Raw genomic sequence first — 22,049 nt, forward strand, 5'->3', positions numbered from 1 at the left:
GCAAAGCCAGAGGCAAAGAAACTACCTCATAATTTACATAAGTACAGAATTCCACTCTCTAAACATTTGTGTTCCATTTCCAGATTTATAAAAGTAATAAGTCCGTTATACTAAATACAGAATTCTGCTGGTGAGCTCACTGATGTAATTAACAATTTAGACATGGCAGTCCTTCCCCCTTGACATTACAGGTGAAGAATTGTGAGTTAAGTAAATAGTTCTGTCTATCCATGTTTCAAATAGAATGGAGAGAAATGGCTATTTTTTAAAAATGCTGGATAAACAACACTGAAAAGCCACACATCCTAGGCAGTGTCTCGGCAGTATGATAGACTGAGGTGGTTACAGTTAACTAGAAGGTTGGTGTTGGAGCCCATCAGGAGAACATTGTAAACTTGGTGTCTTTAGTCCTAAAAGATTATTTAATTTCCACTCCTCTCTGCTTGCCTTTCATTCTTCATCCTCTGAGGGCACTTAAACAGTGTATCTGACAATAGTAGTACCTGAAACATAACGACAGTTATAATGCATACTGTCACCCTTACCATTTTGAGCTCATTTCATACATTAAGATAAATTTAATGACTTACTTTCTTAATTCAGCAGCACATCTTAGTCTAACTGATTTGGTAAACATTCTTCATTGTTTTTCCCTGAAGAAGGGATAGAAGTACAGAGAGGTGTGTGTGTGTTGGGGTGGGGTGGGGGATGTTTGGAAAAGCACACCTCATCTCCTGGTCTGCCTGCAGTCAGACTCAGTGCTGGACTGGGGACGTAGAGGGCTGGGAGAGGCAGGCCAGACCGCAGCTGCTCTTTCGAAGTTCCTCCGTAATGATGAGCCTGCACGTTTGGCAGCTCCTGAATTCCCTGATGCATTCTTTCTTCCTGTGTTCTTTCCTAGTGTATCTGAAACCCCCCCCCGCCCAGCATTCCAATGGCCAGCAACAACACCGCCAGCATAGCACAAGCCAGGAAGCTGGTAGAACAGCTGAAGATGGAAGCCAACATCGATAGGATAAAGGTGAGGACCACGTAACCACACAGATCTTCCAGCCTTGATTATAAGGAGCGTGATTTGCAGCGATCTGTCACTTGACTCCCCTTCCCTAGAGAGTGATGAAAGCAGCGAGGGCAGGAGAGAAGCTTAATAATTGGGCAAAAAGTTCATTTTTCTAATGTGTCTTTGCCTTCTCCAGATTTCTGCAGAATATAATGACAGCATAAATTAAAACTGGTTCTCCACGTAGAATTCAAAACAAAACAATAACAGCAAAACAGACAAATGAGAAACAAGCTCATGGTTGAATTCTAGCCAAGGAAATTGGAGAACACACAAAACTTACCAGGTCACCAGCTGGCCTCCCTGACTCTGTAGAGACTGTCTTTTCATTTGGGTTTTAGTTTTTCTGTCTTGGTTTAGGTTCTAAGTTTAAGTGTCTATCCGTCATGATTAATCTTTCTCTTCACCACTGCAGGTTGTAATTATCTTCTTTTTAATAATTTATTGGATTTTTTTTTCCTTCAAAACACAAAAATCACACATGGTCTCCCTAAGAAGTCAAACAGCATAGTGGGTTAATGAAAGTATTTTATCAAATGGAACTCAGAAACATATCTCATTTTATTAAAATAAAGCTAGAACATTCATCCAAATGCCAAATTCTTTTTAAACTAGAATATTTTTCCTGTTTTCTCCATACCAGAGTTAGCAACCTGAACAACCCACCCAAGCTTTGGAGTATCTTCTAGAGCAAAGGTCAATAAATTAAGGCTCATGAGTCAGATCAGGGTTTTATTAGAACATAGCCATTCATGTACATATGGTCTATGGCTACTTTCTCACTACAGCAGCAGAGCAGAGTCCTTGCAAGAGAGACCATGTGGCCTACAGAACATAAAATATTTACTCTCTGGCCTTTTACAAAAAACTTTGCTCACCCCCAGTCTAGAACAGTGGTTCTCTGCCCACCTGTACTTTCAGATTACCCAGGGAACTCTGAAAAGATCAATTCCAAGACCACACTCTAGACCAATTAAATTAGAATCTCTTGGGGTATGATTCAGGCATCAGGTTTGGTTTATTGCGTTTTGTTTTTAATTATCAGTTAGTTTCAATGTATAGCCAAGGTAAAGAACCTAGGGGAGGGGCACCTGGGTGGCTCAGTGGGTTAACTGTCTGCCTTTGGCTCAGGTCATGATCCCAGCGCCCTGGAGTCAAGTCCTGAGTCGGGCTCCCTGCTCATCAGTTAGTCTGCTTCTCCCTCTCTCTCTCCCTCTGCTCCTCCCACCTGCTCATGCTCGTTCGGTCTCTCTCTCAAATAAATAAATAAAATCGTTAAAAAAAAAAAAAGAACCTAGGGGAAAAGATTTGCTTCTCCTCCTCCTTTTTCTTTTTTAATTTAAGTAGGCTCCACATCTGATGTGGGGCTTGAACTCATGACCCTGAGGTCAAGAGTCACGTGCTCTACTGAGCCAGCCAGGCACCTGGGGTTTGCTCTTTCTAACTCCCATCAGATATGGGCTAGAGAGTGAAGGGAAAAATGATCTTCCTTCATAAATAAGCTGTGCAAATATCCGCAGGCATCTGTCTGTCCTCATCTTTTTTGAGTTCTGATAGTGAGGCCGTGTAAACAACTTCTCTTCTTTCAACAGCTTTAACTCTTCTTATTCATGAATGAGATAAATACAGGGTCCTCACCATCTGCCTTGCTCCTTTACAACACCTTCCTCTTCTCCTCTTTGCCTCTTCTTTTTCACTCCCTTGCTGAAAAAGTACAGTGCAGAAGGTGGGCACAGAACATGCTGCAAGAAGTGAGGTGGCTCAAGGACCGTGGCATCAAAAAGTGTCATTTAGTGCTTCTTTGGGAGAGGTGGGGAGGGAGGAAGCTTCTGCCTATGGACCTTCTGGAAAATGTCACTTTGCCTTTCAGGGTGGCTCAACTAAGATGAAGGTATTTGTGAAGCACTGTTGTGGTTGGCATTTTGTGTTACTCCTCAGCATCCTCAGATCTGGCTCCTGAAGGAGGATGTGATGGTGTTGGAGGTGATGAAAAGCTGGCAGTGGGAGGAAGAGGACAGAAATAGGCCTTTCCAGCCATAAGTCAGACCTCCATCCTGCCTCACCTGAATTACTGACTGCGGGGGGCTCCTAGTTGATCCCTGCAATCCATCTCAACCGTTCTCCATCCTGCCATCAATTACCCTCCACAGTGCCACCAAAGAAAATCTTCTCTAAGAAAATCTCATTATGTTCCTCTCCCACAGAAAATCTTTTCATGCTTCCCATCACCTGTAAAATAAAATTCAAACTCTTTAGCAGAGTATGCAAGGTCCTTCTGGCCTCTGCCCCTCTTCTTAGCTTCGTCCCCTTCTTTTTGCCCACCTGCCATTCTGAGCCACTTCGGATGCCCTTGATGAAAATTTCAAATGCCTGGAACATGCGCCTCCTTTCTATCCTTCTGCTTTAAACTCTGGCCACTCTGTGAAGACTCAGATCAATCATTACATCCTTTGAGAAGCTTTCCCAGACCCTCATCATTAGGTTGGATTTTTACCAATTTTCAGTTGTTCATTTAGTCTTTTATCCAATAAATATTTTATTGACAACTTTTTAAATGGCTAGGCCTTGTTAGGTCCTAGAGGTACGGAGATAGACAAAGATGAAGACATGGCTCTTGCCCTCAGGGATCTCCTAGTCTAGGAGGGGGTTACAAAAAATATGAACAAGACCTATCACATAAATAAGATATCCAAGAAGCATAATCACCAGATATCATCAGAAAGAAGGCAGCACCACACCCTGACTCCCTTCTACTGAAGACACCAAAGGCATCACCACTGTAAGAGAGAAAGCGTTCATCGAACAACCTGAGTGCTAGGTGGTGATCTTTCTAGGTGATCTTCACATCCAAATCTCTGGACCCTTGCTACGTCGTGAGACCTCATGTTGTTGGAAATACCGCAGCAGCGTGTCATTCAGCATTTGTCCTGCACGTTGGAGACAGGCAGGCATGCTGTGGCGAAGTGGCAGATTATTTTTAGTTCAAGCTGTTGGCTAAACTGCAACTGTGTTGACAGAGTTTTGAGCTAGCTGGTGTAGGGCTTGGTTATTTGCCTTTAGGAGTCCCTTCAAAGGCTTCTGAGCACTTAGTCTTCTCCACCTACTTTCCCTGCATGATCCTGTCAGCAAGAAAGGGCTTCTCTCTGAAGATCCCATGTGTGTGATTCTGCAGTCAGAGTAGTGACCTCTTCAAGCCCTATAGGGCGGCCGTGGTGTTATATACGTCTGGCAGAGCCCACTGTGACTGAGGCCATGAGAAGCGGGGGGCAGGGCAGGGCTGGGCTGGCACTGGAGCTTTGAGAGTCCCATCAGCAGGGGTGGCTGTGTGCCTCCTGTGCCTCCCAGCATAACTCGGGCTGCAGAGAGAAGCTGTACTGTGAGAGAATCTGAGTAGCGTATTCATTTTTAAACCTTCTTGTGTCCTATCCCTCTGCATCACAGATCCCAGGAGAATTGAGCTAATGAACCCATTATCTGTTCATAAGCCTCAGGCATATATAAATTATACTTCCAGCCTTTCTGTATTTGTTAGCATTTCATTCAAGGACAGAAAGTAAAGAGAAATCAAAGGAAGCTGGGAAGGGATCTAGGGACAGGGACAGAGAGGGGCGTAGAGACTGTGACACTCAGATATATGAGACAGCAATATAGTCACACTGATGTGGAGCAAAGACAGATGAAAGGAAGCTTGTCCTTAGAGCACAAGTTGAGAGAGCATGTCCAAAAGCAAAGGACAGCAGGGTTCAGTAAATCTATTTATTCACCACTCTATTAGGGCTCGTTGGGTTTCTAATAATAGAAGCCTAGCCCAAGTTCGCTTAAGCAGGAAGAGGGGATTGATTATAAAAGATACAGTGTGTCTCAGATTCCAAGAGCAGAAATGTAGCTGGGTAAGCAGTAGAAATAAGAGCTGGAAGACGGTCAGAAACCAGGAGAGCTCTGTTACGTGCCCCTGCCTCGCTCTGTGCATCTGCCTCTCTCTTTTCCCAGGAAGAATAGATTTCTCAGCTGCCTGTTCCATGTGGCAGACGTGATGACTGCCCACAACTACCAGGATCTCGTGTCACTTCCAGCTCCATGAAGAAAGAGATAGATCGATTCAGTTCCTTTTAGTCTCAAGTGTATATTGCTAGAATGGTATCTCTGTTCTAGTAAGAGCGAAGCATCTGCAGTTCAATCAACGGACATTAGAATCAAACCACATTGCACAAACATTGCTCCTAGGAATTAACCCACCCCTATGAGTGGGAAAGGGTTGGATAGTTAAGGAGGAGTGAGAATCATTGTAAGCTGGAAAGACGCTCTTTGACAGAGGGCATCGTTAGCATCATGAAGAATGATGTAGATGTAAGAACAAAAGAAAGCCAAGGCCAGAAGCATGGGTGAAATGACTGCTTCTTAACGAATTGGATGCTCCATAAATTGACCCCACATAAAAATGTCAAATTTATTTCTCATTGCTCCCAAATATTCCTAATAAACCTTTCCAACTTGTTCCCTTTATTATCCCAAGAATATGCTATGTAAATTCCCACCTCTCTGGTTACTCTGAGTCCCTCAGCGAGAATGCCCTTCCCCTCATTCTTTTCCTATCTACTACAGACTTAATGGTTGTCTCCCCCCCATCCCCCCCAAAAATTCATTTGTTGAAATCCTAACCCCCAATATAATGGTATTTGGAGGTGGGGCCTTTGGAAGATGATTTGTTCAGGAGGGTGAGCCCTCATGAATAGGATTAGTACCCCTATAAGAGAGACCCCAGGGAGATCCCTCATCCCTGCCACCATACAAGGTAATAGTGAGAAGACATCTGTGCACCAGGAAGTGACCCCCACCAGACACCGAATCTGCCAACACCTGAATCTTAGACTTTCCAGTCTCCAGAAATAAATATCTGTTGTTTCTAATGCACCCAGTCTGCAGTATTTTGTTACAGAAGCCTGAACCAACTAAGATCCTATCCAAATCGTACTCCCCCATTAGGGGTCAGCTCCAGTCCCCACTTGTCCATGAATCCCTTGCCGTTCTGACCATATTTACTAATTGGTTTCATTTTCATCAAGTACATTTTTCCAATTAGAATACACAGTCCTCAAAGATCATGTCATTTACTTCTCTGTATCCTTCAGGGTGCTGGGGTAAGGCATTCAAGAAACTTTTTTTAGTGGATAGCTTGAAGTTCATGTACTTAGAGTGTCATGTAACAGGACATCAGGAGCTATGTTTCACATGACATTTCCAATGACATTTATGGTTTGGGAAATTGCAAGCATGAATATAATTGGCCAAATAAAACTGTGGTCATAGGGGCGCCTGGGTGGCTCAGTCGTTTAAGGGTCCAGCTTTTGATTTCGGCTTAGGTCATGATCTCAGGGTCCTGGGACCAAGCCCTGCGTTGGGCTCTGCATTCAGTGGGGAGTCTGCTTGAGGATTCTCTCTCCCTTTCTCTCTGCCCCTCTCCTCTTCCCCTGGAAAAATAAATAAATCTTTTAAAAAAACTGGCCATAGGAGAAAATTCATTGAAATACAAAAATGAAGAGAGGACAGATAACTAGTTTCATGATTTGTGTTTGATTATAAGTAGCCAGCGTTTATTGTATACTTTCTTTTTAAAACAGTTCAACATAAAAACAAACTGATTCATAACTGACAAATATGTATAAATTATTAAATAAACACAAATGTTTTAATGATTGAATCATCTTTTTGATGATTGACTCATAAAAGATTGGAATTGAACTTCACAGAAAACGGTAGTGAGAAATGGACCAGTTAGACATCATCTTTGGTAGTAGAGAGGGGACTCATATCCTGGGTTTGGGACTTTTGAAGTATTTTTCCAGAATTTGAAATGAAAGTTTTAACATCTCTTCCTGAAAATGCTTGCATTTGCGGGGTACCTGGGGGGTCAGTCGGCTGAGTGTCTGACTCTTGGTTTCAGTTCAGGTCATGATCTCATGGGTGGTGAGATTGAGTCCTGCACCCAGCTTCATGCTCAGTGGGGCGTCTGCTTGAAGATTCTCTCCCTCTGCTCCTCCTGCCACTCACTCACTCACTCACTCTCTCTCAAATAAATATATAAAGCTTTTGTTTAAAAATGCTTGCATTTCATTTATTAGGAAGAATGAGATACTATCCTCCTTATAGGCCAGTTGAGAGTATTTTTAGGGATAATAAAATCAGTATAGTATGTCAAAGGACGTAAAGAGGAAAGGGTCATATTCACAGTTGGCCAGTCCTAATTTATTCAATTTGCTGAAAATGAAACAAAAAAATTACAATTGCATTCACACATACATTAGTAACTGAGCTTGACACTTCATTTTTATGAGAGTTGGTATAACTTTTAAAAATTCAGTAGACATTTATTAAGCACCGTGAATACACTTAGCTTTATGCATTGTGTCTAGGAGCTTTAGTAGTAGTACTGTTCAACCTTGATAATTTGAAATCCCTCGGAAATGAATTTTTCTGAATAGCCCAGTTTTCAGGGCAGATGAAGTCTCCCTTCTTAAAAATACAACTATTTCGGATGACACTTTGAATGTCTTTCTTTTTTTATTAAATAGAGTAAATTAAATATAATGTACTTTTTAGATTCTTTTGAAGTTACTAATTTCAAAAATTTTATCCTATTTCCTTTTTTAGAAAAATCCTGTTGATATACCATTAGTTTACATACCACCTTGGAGGAGAGGGGAGGGGAAGACTACTTAGAAGATTTACTCATTATTGTATAAATAAAAAATAATCAATATCTATTCATACAATTTTACTTCCTCTAGTATCACACGTTTGATCCTGGCTGCTCTTGACACCCAGGAAAGATCCTTTAGACTCAGTTTTGGCCATCAGCAGTGATGCAGGCACCATGATGATATGAGACATCATGGCAACTTGCTGCTTTTCCTTCCCAACATTAGTAATCTTGCTGTCCATAGCACCTCTCATATTTTCAGTCTGGCTCCAAGGCATGTCAAAGAATCCTAAGGTTTCTTCTGCACTCACTAGTGTTTAAGCTGGATGTTTTCATTTTTTCTTACTTGAATTACATATTAACAATTCAAAGAAAAATGAAGACTTTAAAATAGCCAGTTGCTTTTGACCTGAGCAAAAGACCTTTCTAGACAAATGTCAGACCAATCTCTCCTAGTTTGGAAATTCTATCTCTTCCCAGAGGTTTGGCGGTTTCTTTTGCCTTCAGCTACCTCACCAGGCCCATGACAGACAGTGAACTTCCCATTTCAAGCCTCCATCCCAGCACAGATTTTGAGGTCCTTTTAAGCAACAAATTAAATTAAAGTCAACCCTGGTGGTGCCTTTAACGTAGGCAACTCAGCTGAAGGACTTAGTTAACTGATTCCCTTAACACACATGTGACTTCCCACACATATAGGCAGTGACCACCTGTCAGTGCTTATTTCTTTGCCTGATGGCTTGCAAGAATTTTGCAACATCAATTTTAAAATGTGTCTTCATTTCAGAATGTAATGAAGGCAGAACTATATCCTGACATACTGTTTAAATTCTGAGGTCTGATTTTTATCCTGATAACTGCTTCTCAGAGCCGTCAGGATGTCTGCCTAGAGTAGGTTCTTATTTTTTCAGAGCCTAAAATCATAGTTTGGTGGCCTCTATTGGGACTCTCCATTCACCGTTTCTTTACTTCCAGGTTCTCAGGCCCAGTCTAGTTTGGAGAGGTTGCTGGATAGTTGGGTTTCAGCGATGGTCAATCTGAGATCCACTCTCTTATCAAATATAATTCCTTCACATGTGCGTCAGATCTCATCTCCATAATCCAAAGTCACACTCCACCACCTGTCCATCCTGAATCATCAGTTTTGGTTCTCTATGTCATCATTTCCATCAGTGTACAAACATAGTGTTATTTCTGCATCTTAAATAAAATTTTATTTTTTTCTCTGAATCGCCCACTTCCTCTTCCAGCAACTGCCTCATTTGTTTGCTCTGCTTTGTAGAACTTCTTGAAAAAGTTATCTATATTCACTATCTCTAATGGCTTTTTTCCCTTTCTTTTGAAAAATTATTTTTACTCTGGAAATAATCTCAAAGGTACAATAAGGTTGCAAATGCAATACAAAGAATTTTTCCCCTGAACCATTTGAAAATAAGTTCTCATCAGTTGCCCCATCACCACCAAATACTTTAGCGTGTGTTTCCTGTAAGTAAAAACATTCTTCTACATAATCATAATGCAGTCATCAGAATGAGGAGGTTAACCCTGATATGTTACTGCTTTTTAATCCCCAGACCCCATTTAAGTATTGCAAATACCCTAGTAATATCCCTTTGGTTTTTTTGTTTTGTTTTGTTTTAAAGATTTTATTTATTTATTTGACAGAGAGGCAGCCAGCGAGAGAGGGAACACAAGCAGGGGGAGTGGGAGAGGAAGAAGCAGGCTCCCAGCAGAGGAGCCTGATGTGGGGCTCGATCCCAGAACGCCAGGATCACGCCCTGAGCTGAAGGCAGATGCTTAACGACTGCACTACCCAGCCGCCCCTAATAATATCCCTTTGAGTAAAAGAACCCAGTTCAGAATCATGTGTTGCATGTAGTTGTCCTGTCCACAGAGTTCCTTGACTTCCATGGCCTTGACACTTTTGAAGGTTATGGGCCATTCATTTTGTAGAATACCACTCAAGTTGGGTTTGTCAGATAACTCCTTATGATTAAATTCAAGTAACAAGATGGGAACATTAATATAGAATTGATGGAGATATTTGTTTCATTATATTTTATCAGTGGCATATGATTTCAAATTGTCACTTACTGGTGATGTTAACTTCAATTACTTAATTAAGGTGTTATCTTCCAGTATTTTCATGTAAAGTTCTTCTTTTGTCTTTTGTAGTTAATAAATATTTGGATCTTGGGAGACGGACCTTGAGACTATATTCACTATCCCACTCCTCATCAAACGTTCTATTTTTAAAAACTTATTTAATTATATTGTTATAGACTCATGGCTTCCTCTTTTATTTGGTGGTTTATAATCTGCTACTATCATCATTTATTTTGATGTTTTAATTGGCACAGACTAAAAAGGTAGCTACTATGTCTTTTTTTTTTTTACTATTTTTTAAATTTTTTTATTATGTTAGTCGCCATACAGTACATCCTTAGTTTTTGATGTAGTGTTCCATGATTCATTATTTGTGTATAACACCCAGTTCTCCATGCGATTTGTGCCCTCCTTAATACCCATCACCGGCCTATCCCAATCCCCCATCCCTCTCCCCTCTGAAGCCCTCAGTTTGTTTCCCAGAGTACATAGTCTCTTGTGGTTCATTCCCCCTTCTGTTTCCACCCCCTTTCAATCTTCCCTTCCTTCTCCTACTGATCTCCCTGCTATTTCTTATGTTCCATAAATGAGTGAAACCATATGATAATTGTCTTTCTCTGCTTGACTTATTTCACTTAGCATAATCTCCTCCAGTCCCGCCCATGTTACTGCAAATGTTGGGTAATCATTCTTTCTGATGGCTGAGTAATATTCCATTGTATATATGGACCACATTGTACTATGTCCTTCTGACATGACTCTGTCTTTCCTTGAGTGCTTCCTTAGTGCTTGGCACAAAAAGATGGTGTAGGGTCCTCTTATTATTTCCCTGCCCCAACCCTGGAATCACCCTTTTTCTCTAAGAGCACTAGTTCCTTTGAGAACAGTATTTAGAAGTGAAAATTGGGATATTAGTTGTTCTCACTGCTGAAGTGTTTGAAGTGTTGCTGCTCCAGGTTCCTCTCAGTGGACAGAGTTTGCGAATACTCTACATGCCTATTTATTTCTTTATCTTTGTATCTGTGTATATGTAACCATGAGTTCACACCAACACCACCAGGTCCTGTCCTACACCACAGAGTATATTCTAGCTTTCTACTTCCCATATTTGTAACTCCCTTCACTGACAATGAGGATCCTAGCTCCCCTGGTCCTTATTTGGCCAACTCTCCTGTAGGGAACCAACGTCCCATTCCACGACCTCTCCTCCTGACATGGATGCACTCACATCCCACTCAGGCTCCTACACTCCTCACCAGGCTATCCTCTGTAGAGATGCTGTTCTTGCCCGGCTCAAGCTCTGACCTCCCACCATGGGCCCCTGACCTAGTGTGGAGGCCACTTTGCTTGGTCTCACCCAATCCCTTTAAGACTAAATTGTTAATAAAGAAGAAGGAGGAGGCCCCATTTGTTCATAAACCCATTCTAGTGAGGCTTTCACTCTCACCATTCTCTTGAACCTTCTCTCACCAAGGCTGCTGATGACTGCAGATAGCTAAAACTAATAGCCAGTTCTCCATTTCATCGTACTTGACCTACTGGCAGCATTTGTCGTGGTTGATGATTCCTTCTGCCTTGAAGCATTTTCTTCAGCATTTGGCTCTCAACAGTCCCTACTCTCACAGGTGCCTATATCTAAATTTCCTTTTCTGGCTCCTCTTAGGGTCCCCAGCTTCTTACATTGAAGCGTTCCAGGGTTCAGTACTTGTCCTTCTCTTTTCTTTCTAAATATACTCTCTTGGTGATCTTGTTCATTCCCAAGGCTTTATGTACTTCCTATATGGCCTTGATTCCCAAATTTATAGCTCTAGTCTACATCTTTCTCAAACTCCAGCATTGTATATCTCACTAACAGATATTTTAATTTCAAACTTAAACTGTATTCCTGATATCACCCCCAAAACGTCTCCCTGCAGCTTTCACCAGCTGAAATGAGAACAGCTTTGTCTATTTGTTCAGTCCAAAAACTTTAAGAGTTAGCCTTAAGAGTTCTTTTGTATTCATACCCTTTCTCCAGTCCATCATAAATTCCTGGTGATTCTACATTCAAATACTGTTTATCCAGAATTATACCACCTCACACTGCCATCTCTCTCTTGGATTATGTCAGTAGTCTCCAGGGCAGTCTCTGCTTCGACCCGTGACTCCCACAAAGTACTTGCTGCTTTCCACAGAGCATTCAGAGTACTCCTTTACAATGCAAATCAGTGCCTCCCCTTCATTCTGTGAGTTTTCACCCAAAGGTTAATTACCTTCTCATTTAAGCCTAACTATTGTGATCTGTTCCCCACCCCCCTACACACACACATTCTTAATCCCTTTTACCCTGTTCTACTTTTCATTTCCTTATAAAACTTACTACCCTCTGGGGCACCAGGGTGGTTGATTTTGGCTCAGGTCATGATCTCAGGGTTGTGAGATTGAGCCCTATGTTGGGCTCTGCACTGGGTGTGGAGCCTGCTTGAGATTCTCTCCCTCTCCCTCTGCCCCTCCTGCCTGCTCTCTCCCTCTCTAAATCAATCGATCGATCAATCTATCAATCTTATCAATCTTATTACCTTCTAACATTCTCTATAACTATTATGCTTTCTTTTCTGTTCTCTTTACATTCTCCCATTCAAATACTGTATAGGCAATTTGATTATGCTGTACATCAGTGTATTTTGATTCTTGTTTCTTCATCTGGGGTTTGTTGAGGTGCTTGAACCTGTGGGTTTGTTGTTTTCATCAACCATTAAGTCTTTTCAGCTACTATGTCTTCAGATATTGTTTTTTCTTTCTTCTGTACCCACAACCTTTCTCCTGTCCTTCAGAGACCCCAATTCTATGTGTTTTCAGGTCCTTAGCTTAGGTGCTCTGTTCATATTTTTTCAGTCTATTTTCTCTCTGTACTTCATTTTGGAGAGTTCCTATTATTGTCTTCAAGTTCACTCATCTCTTCTTCAGTGTCTAAATCTGCTGCTAATTCCATCCAATGTATTATTTATCTCCAGAGATTTGATTTGCTCTTTAAATATCTTCCATGTCTCTTTTTATCTTCTTCTACCTTCTTGATTTTATGGACAGTATTTACAATAGCTATCTTAACAACATCCTTATCTATTAGTTTTATCATCTGTGCCAATTCTGGGTCTTCTTCTTTGTATTAATTTTTCTCCTTATATTGAAGAGATTTTTTTCCCACTTAATTATGTGCTTGAATTTTGTTATTGGATTCTAGATATTGTGGCATACTAGAATTTTTTGTATTCTTTTTAATATTTGGGGGTTTTGTTCTATGGTGCAATTAAGTTACTTGGAAACATTTTGATCTATTCCAGACTTACTACTGAACCTTGACAGGTGCATCCATAACAGCTTTTAACCTAGGCCAATTTGGCACCACTCCTGAAGCAATACCCTTTATAGGGCTCTACTCAACCCCCCATATAGGGCTCTACTCTGCCAATGGAGGCACAAACTACTCCAGCCCTGTGTGATCACCAGGGATGTTCCACTTGATCCTTTCTGAATATTTTTTTTTAATATTTTATTTATTTATTTATTTGACAGAGATAGAGACAGCCAGTGAGAGAGGGAACACAAGCAGGGGGAGTGGGAGAGGAAGAAGCAGGCTCATAACGGAGGAGCCTGATGTGGGGCTCGATCCCATAACGCCGGGATCACGCCCTGAGCCGAAGGCAGACGCTTAACCGCTGTGCCACTCAGGCGCCCCATCCTTTCTGAATATTTTTGCACAGCCTCAAGCAGTTTTCTCCCACATATGTGCTGATCCGTATTCAGCTAAAGACTCAAAAGGAATCCTCTGGAGGCCTCCAGAGCTCATACTTCTTCTCACCCTCTTTCTATGTCTGTGTAGCTCTTTCTTCTCTGTTACTCTTTCCTCAACTCAAGGAGATTGCTTAACTCTGTTGTGGTGGCCTTTCCCTGTGCCATGGCCTAAAAACCCTTATTACACAATCAGCTGGGACAATCATGGGGCTTATGTTATCTCCCTTCTCTCACTGATCACTGTCCTGTGCTGCCTGTTGCCTAACATTTATAAACTACTTGTTCCTATATTTTTTCCAGTTTAATTAGTGTGTGTTTTTTTCATCATAGTCTGAATTAGAAGTCTAGAAAATTATGTAAGTTCAGCAAGGACAGGAGTCTTTGGTATTTTGTTCCTTTATTATTCCAAGAATGCAGACCTAAGCCTGGCTTAAGGTATTCAGTAAATATTAGTTGAATAGAATATTAATTGAATAAGATTATGTTTGAGAATTCCTTCAGCAATTATCTGAGTGTCTGCCATGTGTCTGGCACTGGTGATACAGTGGTAGATAAAGCAGATACGGTTTTTGCCTTCCTAGGGTATAGTGCCTAAAGGGAAAGACAAATATCAAACAGCAAATAAACAACGGTTGTCATTATAAATTGTGAGAAGTGTTTCTCTATAAAGGAAAAGAATGAGAAGAAAGAACAGAATGAGGAAGGTCATTATTGGATGAAGTGGTCATTAAAGACATAAAGAGGCAATATTTCAGCTGACTCCTAAAGGAAGAGAAGGAGCCAGGCTATTGAGAAAATGGGAAGAGAATGTTCCAGGGAATTGTATATATGAAGCTCTGAGGCAGAAAAGAACTTGGAGCTTCCATGACATTAGCAGAGATGTGTGGGGAGGGAAGAATGCCACACATGAAATTGGAAAGATGGGCAGGCCCAAAGCATACAGGACCCACAGGCTGTTTTTTGTTTTTTTTTTTTTAAGATTTTATTTATTTATTTGACAGAGAGAGAGAGACAGCCAGCGAGAGAGGAAACACAAGCAGGGGGAGTGGGAGAGGAAGAAGCAGGCTCCCATGAGAGGAGCCTGATGTGGGACTCGATCCCAGAACGCTGGGATCACGCCCTGAGCCGAAGGCAGACGCTTAACGACTGAGCCACACAGGCACCCCCCCACAGGCTGTTTTAAGATGTTTTGGTTCAATACAAGGTACAATGGGAAACTATTAGGGTTTAAGTAAGACAGTGGTATGAGCCAATTTATATTTTTAAATTAACTTTCTAGCTGCAGTATGGAAAATACTACTCTTGGCACAGTAGTCAAAGCCGGGAATTCATTTACAACTGAGATTCTTAAACTTTTTTCTGCCCTAGACCTGTTTGGCAGCCTACTGAAGCATATGGTCTCCTTCCCAGAGTAATGTTTTCAAATTACAAAGGAAACTAATCATATTGAAATACAGTTTATCAGAATCGTTTTTAGCAAAACATTTGTGATAGAGTTATATATGTTTTCCTTTATTAACTGATTATATAAGATCTAATAGTGGATATATAATTATAAAGTGGATGAACATTAATGAAATGTTGAGATGTTTGGAATAACTTGTGATGTGATGGGAAATATCTGACGTCTATGGCTAACCAAGTCAGAGGGACTGCTAATGCTACTGTTCTGTGATGTCTACATCTGGGAATGTAATGGACAGAAATGCTAATAAATCTCCATTTGAGGTTAGTGAAGATAAAGATGTAATTTTTATCATTCATATTCACAGACCACCCCCTGAATTCTATCCATTGACCCTGTGTCAGTCCATTTGAGCTCCTGTCATAGAATACCATGCTGGGTGGCTTATAAACAACAGACATTTTTTTCTCACAGTTTTGGAGACTGGGAAGTCCAACATCGAGACACTGGCAGATTCCATGTGTAGTGAGAGGCTGCTTCCTGGTTAATAGAAGGCTGACTTCACACTGTGTTCCCACATGGCAGAAGGGGTGAGGGAGCTCTGGGATCTCTCTTATACTCTCTCTTACAGCATTAATCCATTCATGAGAACTCCAGATTCCATCACACTGGGAAGTAAGTTTCAACATATAAATTTTGGAGGGCATGAACATTCAGTTTATAGCAGACCCCTTGGAAAACCCAATAAATCATTTTTATTTAAGAGGTTATTTCCATAAGCATGGAGAAAGAAAATGGGGGCTTAAACTTGGGTAGTCAATGACAATGACAATAAGGAGATAAATTTGGAATATTATTGGAGGAATAATCAACAGGACAAAAAAGAGATTGCCCAGGGTTATTGGGTAAATCTTAATGGAAGCAGGCCTAGGAATATATAATGTAAGGGACGCTGTGTGCAGAACGTTAGCGGGGATAGTCGGAAAGACTTGCCAGGCAGACTGTTGCTGTGACTCATTTAAGGTAGGGGACAAGGATGACGCTATGGGTTAGAAAGGAAGAGTATTCATAGGATTAAGTCAGGAACACTGACTCTCTACTCAGCCACTCATGAGCTGTGAGACCTACATACAGCAAACACCTTCCTAATGAAGCCTCAAATTCACATATTTAAGATGAGGACAATAATAGCTTGTGACCCATAATATTGTTGTAAGGATTAAATAAGATACTGTATGTAAAGTGGTTAGCACAGTTCTGACATATAGCAAGGGCAGATAAATATTAGTAATTATTCTTTCTACTGCCAGGATTCTGACAGTGTGTTGGACTGTCGCCCACAGGGAGCTGCAGTCTAGTTAAGGAAACAAGATAAAACTCAGAAAATATTTTGAGAAAAAAGCCATTCAGAATGAAGTGTTCAAATATGAGATATAAGCAACTCTTAAGCTATTCATTTTGCCCAATGTAGCACTTTATGTATCATAAAAAGATTTTGAAAGTTGCTGCAACACACAGGCCTACCTTGTTCTATTGTGCTTTGCTTTAGTGCATTTCTCAGATACCGCCGTTTCTACACATTGAAGGGTTTTTGGCAACCCTGCATTGAGCAAGTCTATTTTTGTCATGTTTCCAATAGCATTTGCTCCCTTCATGTCTCTGTGTCACATTTTGGTAATCCTACCAATATTTTAAACTTTTTCATGATTTGTTTTGGTGATCTGTGACTAGTGATTGTGACTTGCTGAAAACTCAGATGATGGTTAGCAATTTTTAACAATGAAGTATTTTTGAATTAAGATATATCCATTGTTTTCTTAGGCATAATGCTATTGCTCAGGTAATAGACCACAGTATAGTGTAAACATAACTTTTATATGCCCTGGGGAACAAAAAAATTCACTTGACTCATTGTATTGTGGTATTCCCCTTATTGCAGTGGTCTGGAACTGAACCTGCAATATTTCTAAGGTACGCCCGTGTTTGTGTGTGAACATTACAGATGAGTAGGGGTGGTGCTGGATCTCTTCTTAGCAAGTGAGTTTTAGATATTATTGTTGCCTAGTCTTTGCTGCTTAAGCTGAGCTCATGTTTGGGGTGATAATGACTATGGCTCAACAAGTAAAAGGCACACACACAAAAAAAGTAATTGAGATTCAGTCTGAAAGTCTGTCCTTTGCTTTCACTTAGAGGAGCTAAGACAAGAACAGGCTGTTTCCTTTCATTCCATCATAGTAGCATTTCATAAAGATGCACAAAGAATTTCAATTTCCCCCTTTGGAACCAGCCCTGCATTTGAGTAGCTTGTATGTAGATAGCTGTGGCTTAATGGCAAAGCATCAAGGGTTCAGTTCTTTTTCTGCCAAGTGCTTTGCTATGTGACATTGAACAACTCAAGCCATCTGCTGAGGCTTAATTTTTCACCTGTGAAAGGAATTTGATGCTTCTTACCTCAGGATTATTGTGTAGAGCAAAAGAGAAAACCCAATGTCTGAAACATAATAGCATAATAAAAATATTTTATAAGCAGTGTAATGTCAATTAAAGAGCAATGCTTTAAGCCAAAAACTGTAACAAGAGACAGAGGTCCTTATATTAATGATAAAGGGGTCAATTCATCAAGAGAATATAACCATCATAAATATATATACACCCAACACAAGAACACCTAAATATATTAAGCAAATATTACCAGACCTGGGACGCCTGGGTGGCTCAGTCGGTTAAGCATCTGCCTTCGGCTCAGGTCATGATTCCAGGGTCCTGGGATCAAGTCCCACACTGGGCTCCTTGTTCAGTGGGAAGCCTGCTTTTCCCTCTGCCTGCCACTCCCCCTGCTTATGCTCTCTCTCTCTCTCTCTTTGACAAATAAATAAAATCTTTTTTTTAAAAAAGCAAATATTACCAGACCTGGTAAGAGAAATAGACAACAATAAAAGTAGGAAATTTAATAGCCCACTTGAAGAATGAATAGATCACCCAGACAGAAAATTCATAAGGAAACGCTGGACTTGAACTATACTTTAGACCAAATGGATCTAAAAGACATATACAGAACATTCTATCCAACAGCAGCAGCATACATGTTCTTCTCAAGTGTACATTTTATGTTCTTCAGGATAGAACAAATAATAGGCCACAAAGTAAGTCTTAGCTAATTTAAGAGACTAAAATTGTACCAAGAATCTTTTCCAACCACAGTGGTATGAAACTACAAATCAATAACAGGAGGAAAACTGGATAATTCACACATATGTGGAAATTAACACACTCCTGAACAGTACACCAATGGACCAAAGCAGAAATTAGAAAATAAATCAAAAAAATATCTGAAAACAAAAAAGTGGAAACACAACATCCCTAAACCTAGGAGATGCAGCAAAAGCAGTTCCAAGAGGGAAGTTTCCTTTCACCTACATTAAAAAAAAAAAAAAGAAAGGTCCCAAAAAACCTAACTTTAAACCTCAGGAACTAAAAAACAACAAGTTAAGCCTGAAGTTAGCAGAAGTAAGGAAATAAAGATGAAAGCAGAAATAAATGAAATAGTAACAAAGATAAGAGCAGAAATAAATAGAGACCAGAAAAATAAAAGATCAATGAAACCTAGAGCTGGTTTTTGAAAAGATGAACAAAACTGACAAATCCTTAACTAGGCTAAGAAGAAAAAGAGGGAAGACTCAAATAAAACCAGAAATGAAAGAAGACATTGCTGTTAATACCACAGAAACACAAAGGGTCATAAGAAACTACTATGAAAAAATTATGTGCCAATAAATTGGATAACCTAGAAGAAATGGATAAATTCCTAGAAGCATATCACCTTCCAAGACTAAATCATGAAGAAATAGAAAATCTGAACAGACCAAGATAGAGTAAAGAGATTGAATCAGTAATCAAAAAGCTCCCAACAAGGAAAAGCCCAAGTCCAGATGGTCTCCCTGGTGAATTCTACCAGACATTTAAAAAAGAATTTATGCTAATCCTTCTCAAAGTCTTCCAAAATCAAAGAGAAGGGAATATTCCCAAACTCATTATAAAAAGGCAGAATTACCCTGTTACTAAAGCCAGATAAGGATACTACAAGTTAAGAAAACTAGACCAATATTCCTGGTGAAAAGATGCAAAAATTCTTTATAAAATATTAGCAAACCAAATTCAAGAGCACAACAAAAGGGTCATACACCACAGTTAAGTGGAATTTATCCCTGAGGTGCAAAGATGGGGCAACAGATCAATAAATGTGACACATCACATTAATAGAATGAAAGGTAAAAATCATATAATCATCTCAATAGAGGCAGAAAAAGCATTTAACAAAATACAACATCGTTTCGTAATAAAAACTCAATAAATTGGGCATAGAAGCCTCAACATGGGCAATTGGGCATTGGGCCTAAACATGATAAAGGCCATATATGACAAGCTCACAGCTAGCATCGTCTCAATGATGAAAGATTGAAAGCTTTTCTTCTAAGATCAGGAATAAGACAAGGGTTCCCACTTTCACCACTCCTATTGAACATAGTACTGGAAGTCCTAGCCAGAGCAGTCAGGCAAGAAATAGGAAAAAAAGGCGTCCAAGTCAGAAAGGAAGAAGTGAAACTGTCTCTGTTGGAAGATGATATGATCTTATATATAGAAAATTCTAAAGATTTCACACAAAAAAAAACTTAGAAATTAAGCAGTAAAGTAGCAGGATACAAAATCAGCATCAGACATCTATTGTGTTTTTATACAAAAAATGAAATAGAAAAAGAAATAAAATGTCATTCATAATAGCATCAAAAACAATAAAATACTTAGAAATAAATTTACCCAAGAATGTGAAAGGGCTGTACCCTGAAAACTAGGACTTTGATGAAAGAGATTGAAGACACAAATGAATGGAAAGTTAGTCTGTGTTCATAGATCAGAAGAATTAATATTGTTAAAATGTCTATACTACCCAAAACCGTCTATAGATTCACTGCAATCCATATCAAAATTCCAATGGCATTTTTCACAGAAATAGAAAAAAAATCATAAAATTTGCATGGAACCACAAAAGAACCAGAATAGCCAAAGCAATCCTGAGAAGCACAAAACTGGAGGCATCACACTTCCTGATTTCAAACTCAATTGCAAAGCTATAGTAATCAGAAAAGTATGGCATAAAAAATAGACACACAGGCCAATGGAACCAAATAAAGAGCCAAGAAATAAGCCCTAATATATACCATCAACTAATATTTGACAAAGGAGCCAAGAATACTTAATAGGGAAGAGATCATCTCTTCAATAAATGATGTTGGGAAGATTGGATAATCACATGCAAAAGAATGAAACTGGATCCACATCTTACACCACCCACAAAAATTAACTCAAAGTGGATCAAAGGCTTAAATGTAAGACCTGAAGCTGTAAAACCCCTAGAAGACATAGGGAGTGAGTTCCTTGACATTGGTCTTGACAGTGATTTCTTGAATATGACAGCAAACACACCTGCAACAAAAGCAGAAATGAATAAGGGCTCTACATGAAACTAAAAGGTTCTGCACAGCAAGACACAATCAACAAAATGAAAAGGCAACTTATGGAAAAGGAGAAAATATTTGCAAACCATATATATGGTAAGGGGTTAACATCCAAAATATATAAAGAACTCATGCAAGGAAAAAAGTCTGATTAAAAAAATGGGCAGAGTAACTGAGCTGACATTTTTCCAAAGAAGACATATAAATGGCCAACAGGTATGTGAAAAGATGTTCAACAACACTAATTACAGGAATGCAAATCAAAAGCACAATGAGCTATCTTCTCATACCTGTTAGAATGGCTGTTATCAAAAAACAAGTGACAACAAGTGTTGGTAAAGATGTGGAGAAAAGGGAGCCCTACGTTCTCTTGGTGGGAAAGTATGATGGTGCAGCCAGCATGGAAAACACTATGGACAGTCCTCAAAAAGTTAACAGTAGAACTACCATCTGATCCAGCCATCCCAGTTCTGGATATATAGCCAAGGGATATAAAATCAGAATGTTGAAGAGTTATCTGCACCCCCATATTCATTGCAGCATTATTCACAATAGTCAAGATATGGAAACAACATAATTGTTCATCTGTTTGTTCATCTGTGGATAAATGGATAAAGAAGATGTTTTATGTACATACAATGGAATATTATTCAGCCATGAGAAAAGGAAATCTGGCCATTTGTGATACTATGACGGGCCTTGAGAGTGCTATGCTAAGTGAGATAAGGCAGACAGAGAAAGACAAATACTGTATGATATCACTCACATATGAAATCTAAAAAATCTGACTCACAGAAACAGTAGAATGGTGGTTGCCAGGGGCCTAGATGGTGAGGGAAGAGGTTAGTCAAAGGTTATAAACTTCCAGTTGTAAGATGAATAAATTCTGGGGATTGAATGTACAGCATGATGACTATAGTTAACAATACTGTATTATATACTTGCAAGTTGCTAAAAGAGATCTTCAATGTTCTCACCACACACACACAGAAAAAGCTAATTATGTGAGGTATTAATTAACCTACTACAGTTATCATTTCACGATATAGTAGTGTATCAAATCATTGCAATATACACCTTAAAGTCACACACCGTCGTATATCAATTATATCTCAATAAAGCTGGAAAAAAGGTTAGTAAAAGATTTTAAATGCCAAAAAAAAAAGTCAAGACTGACTTTTACACGACTCTACTGTACTGAATTGAACAGTGTCCCCTAAACCTACCTGGAACATTAAAATGTGATCTTATTTGGAAGTAGGAAATTTTAGATGTAATCAAGTTGAGATGAGGTCATACTGGATTAGGGTAGGCCCTAATCCAGTGATTGGTAGGTAGGAAATTTGGGCATAGACAAGAGAATGTCATGTGAGGACAGAGACACACAGGACAGAAGGCCATGTGAAGATATGGGCAGAGATTGGAGTGATGCATTTATAAGCCAAGGGACACCAAGGATTGCTGGAAACGACCAGGCGCTGGCTAAGAAGGATGGAA

At 39.7% G+C, this 22,049-nt stretch overlaps 1 protein-coding gene across 5 annotated transcripts in view; it reads left to right on the plus strand.

Annotated features, from left to right (window-relative positions):
• The window catches only part of GNG2 (G protein subunit gamma 2), a 126,016-nt gene that overhangs the window by 98,687 nt on the left and 5,280 nt on the right, over positions 1-22,049 (plus strand). For all 5 annotated transcript variants that reach the window (XM_034648483.1, XM_019807225.2, XM_019807227.2 and 2 more), the window contains one exon: positions 902-1,021. In XM_034648483.1, coding sequence (XP_034504374.1) covers positions 935-1,021 — 87 coding nt within the window. In that variant the 5' untranslated portion in view covers positions 902-934. The remainder of the gene's footprint in view (positions 1-901; positions 1,022-22,049) is intronic.

This window comes from Ailuropoda melanoleuca, chromosome 20, assembly GCF_002007445.2.
Source record: "Ailuropoda melanoleuca isolate Jingjing chromosome 20, ASM200744v2, whole genome shotgun sequence".
NCBI classification, from domain to species: domain Eukaryota; kingdom Metazoa; phylum Chordata; class Mammalia; order Carnivora; family Ursidae; genus Ailuropoda; species Ailuropoda melanoleuca.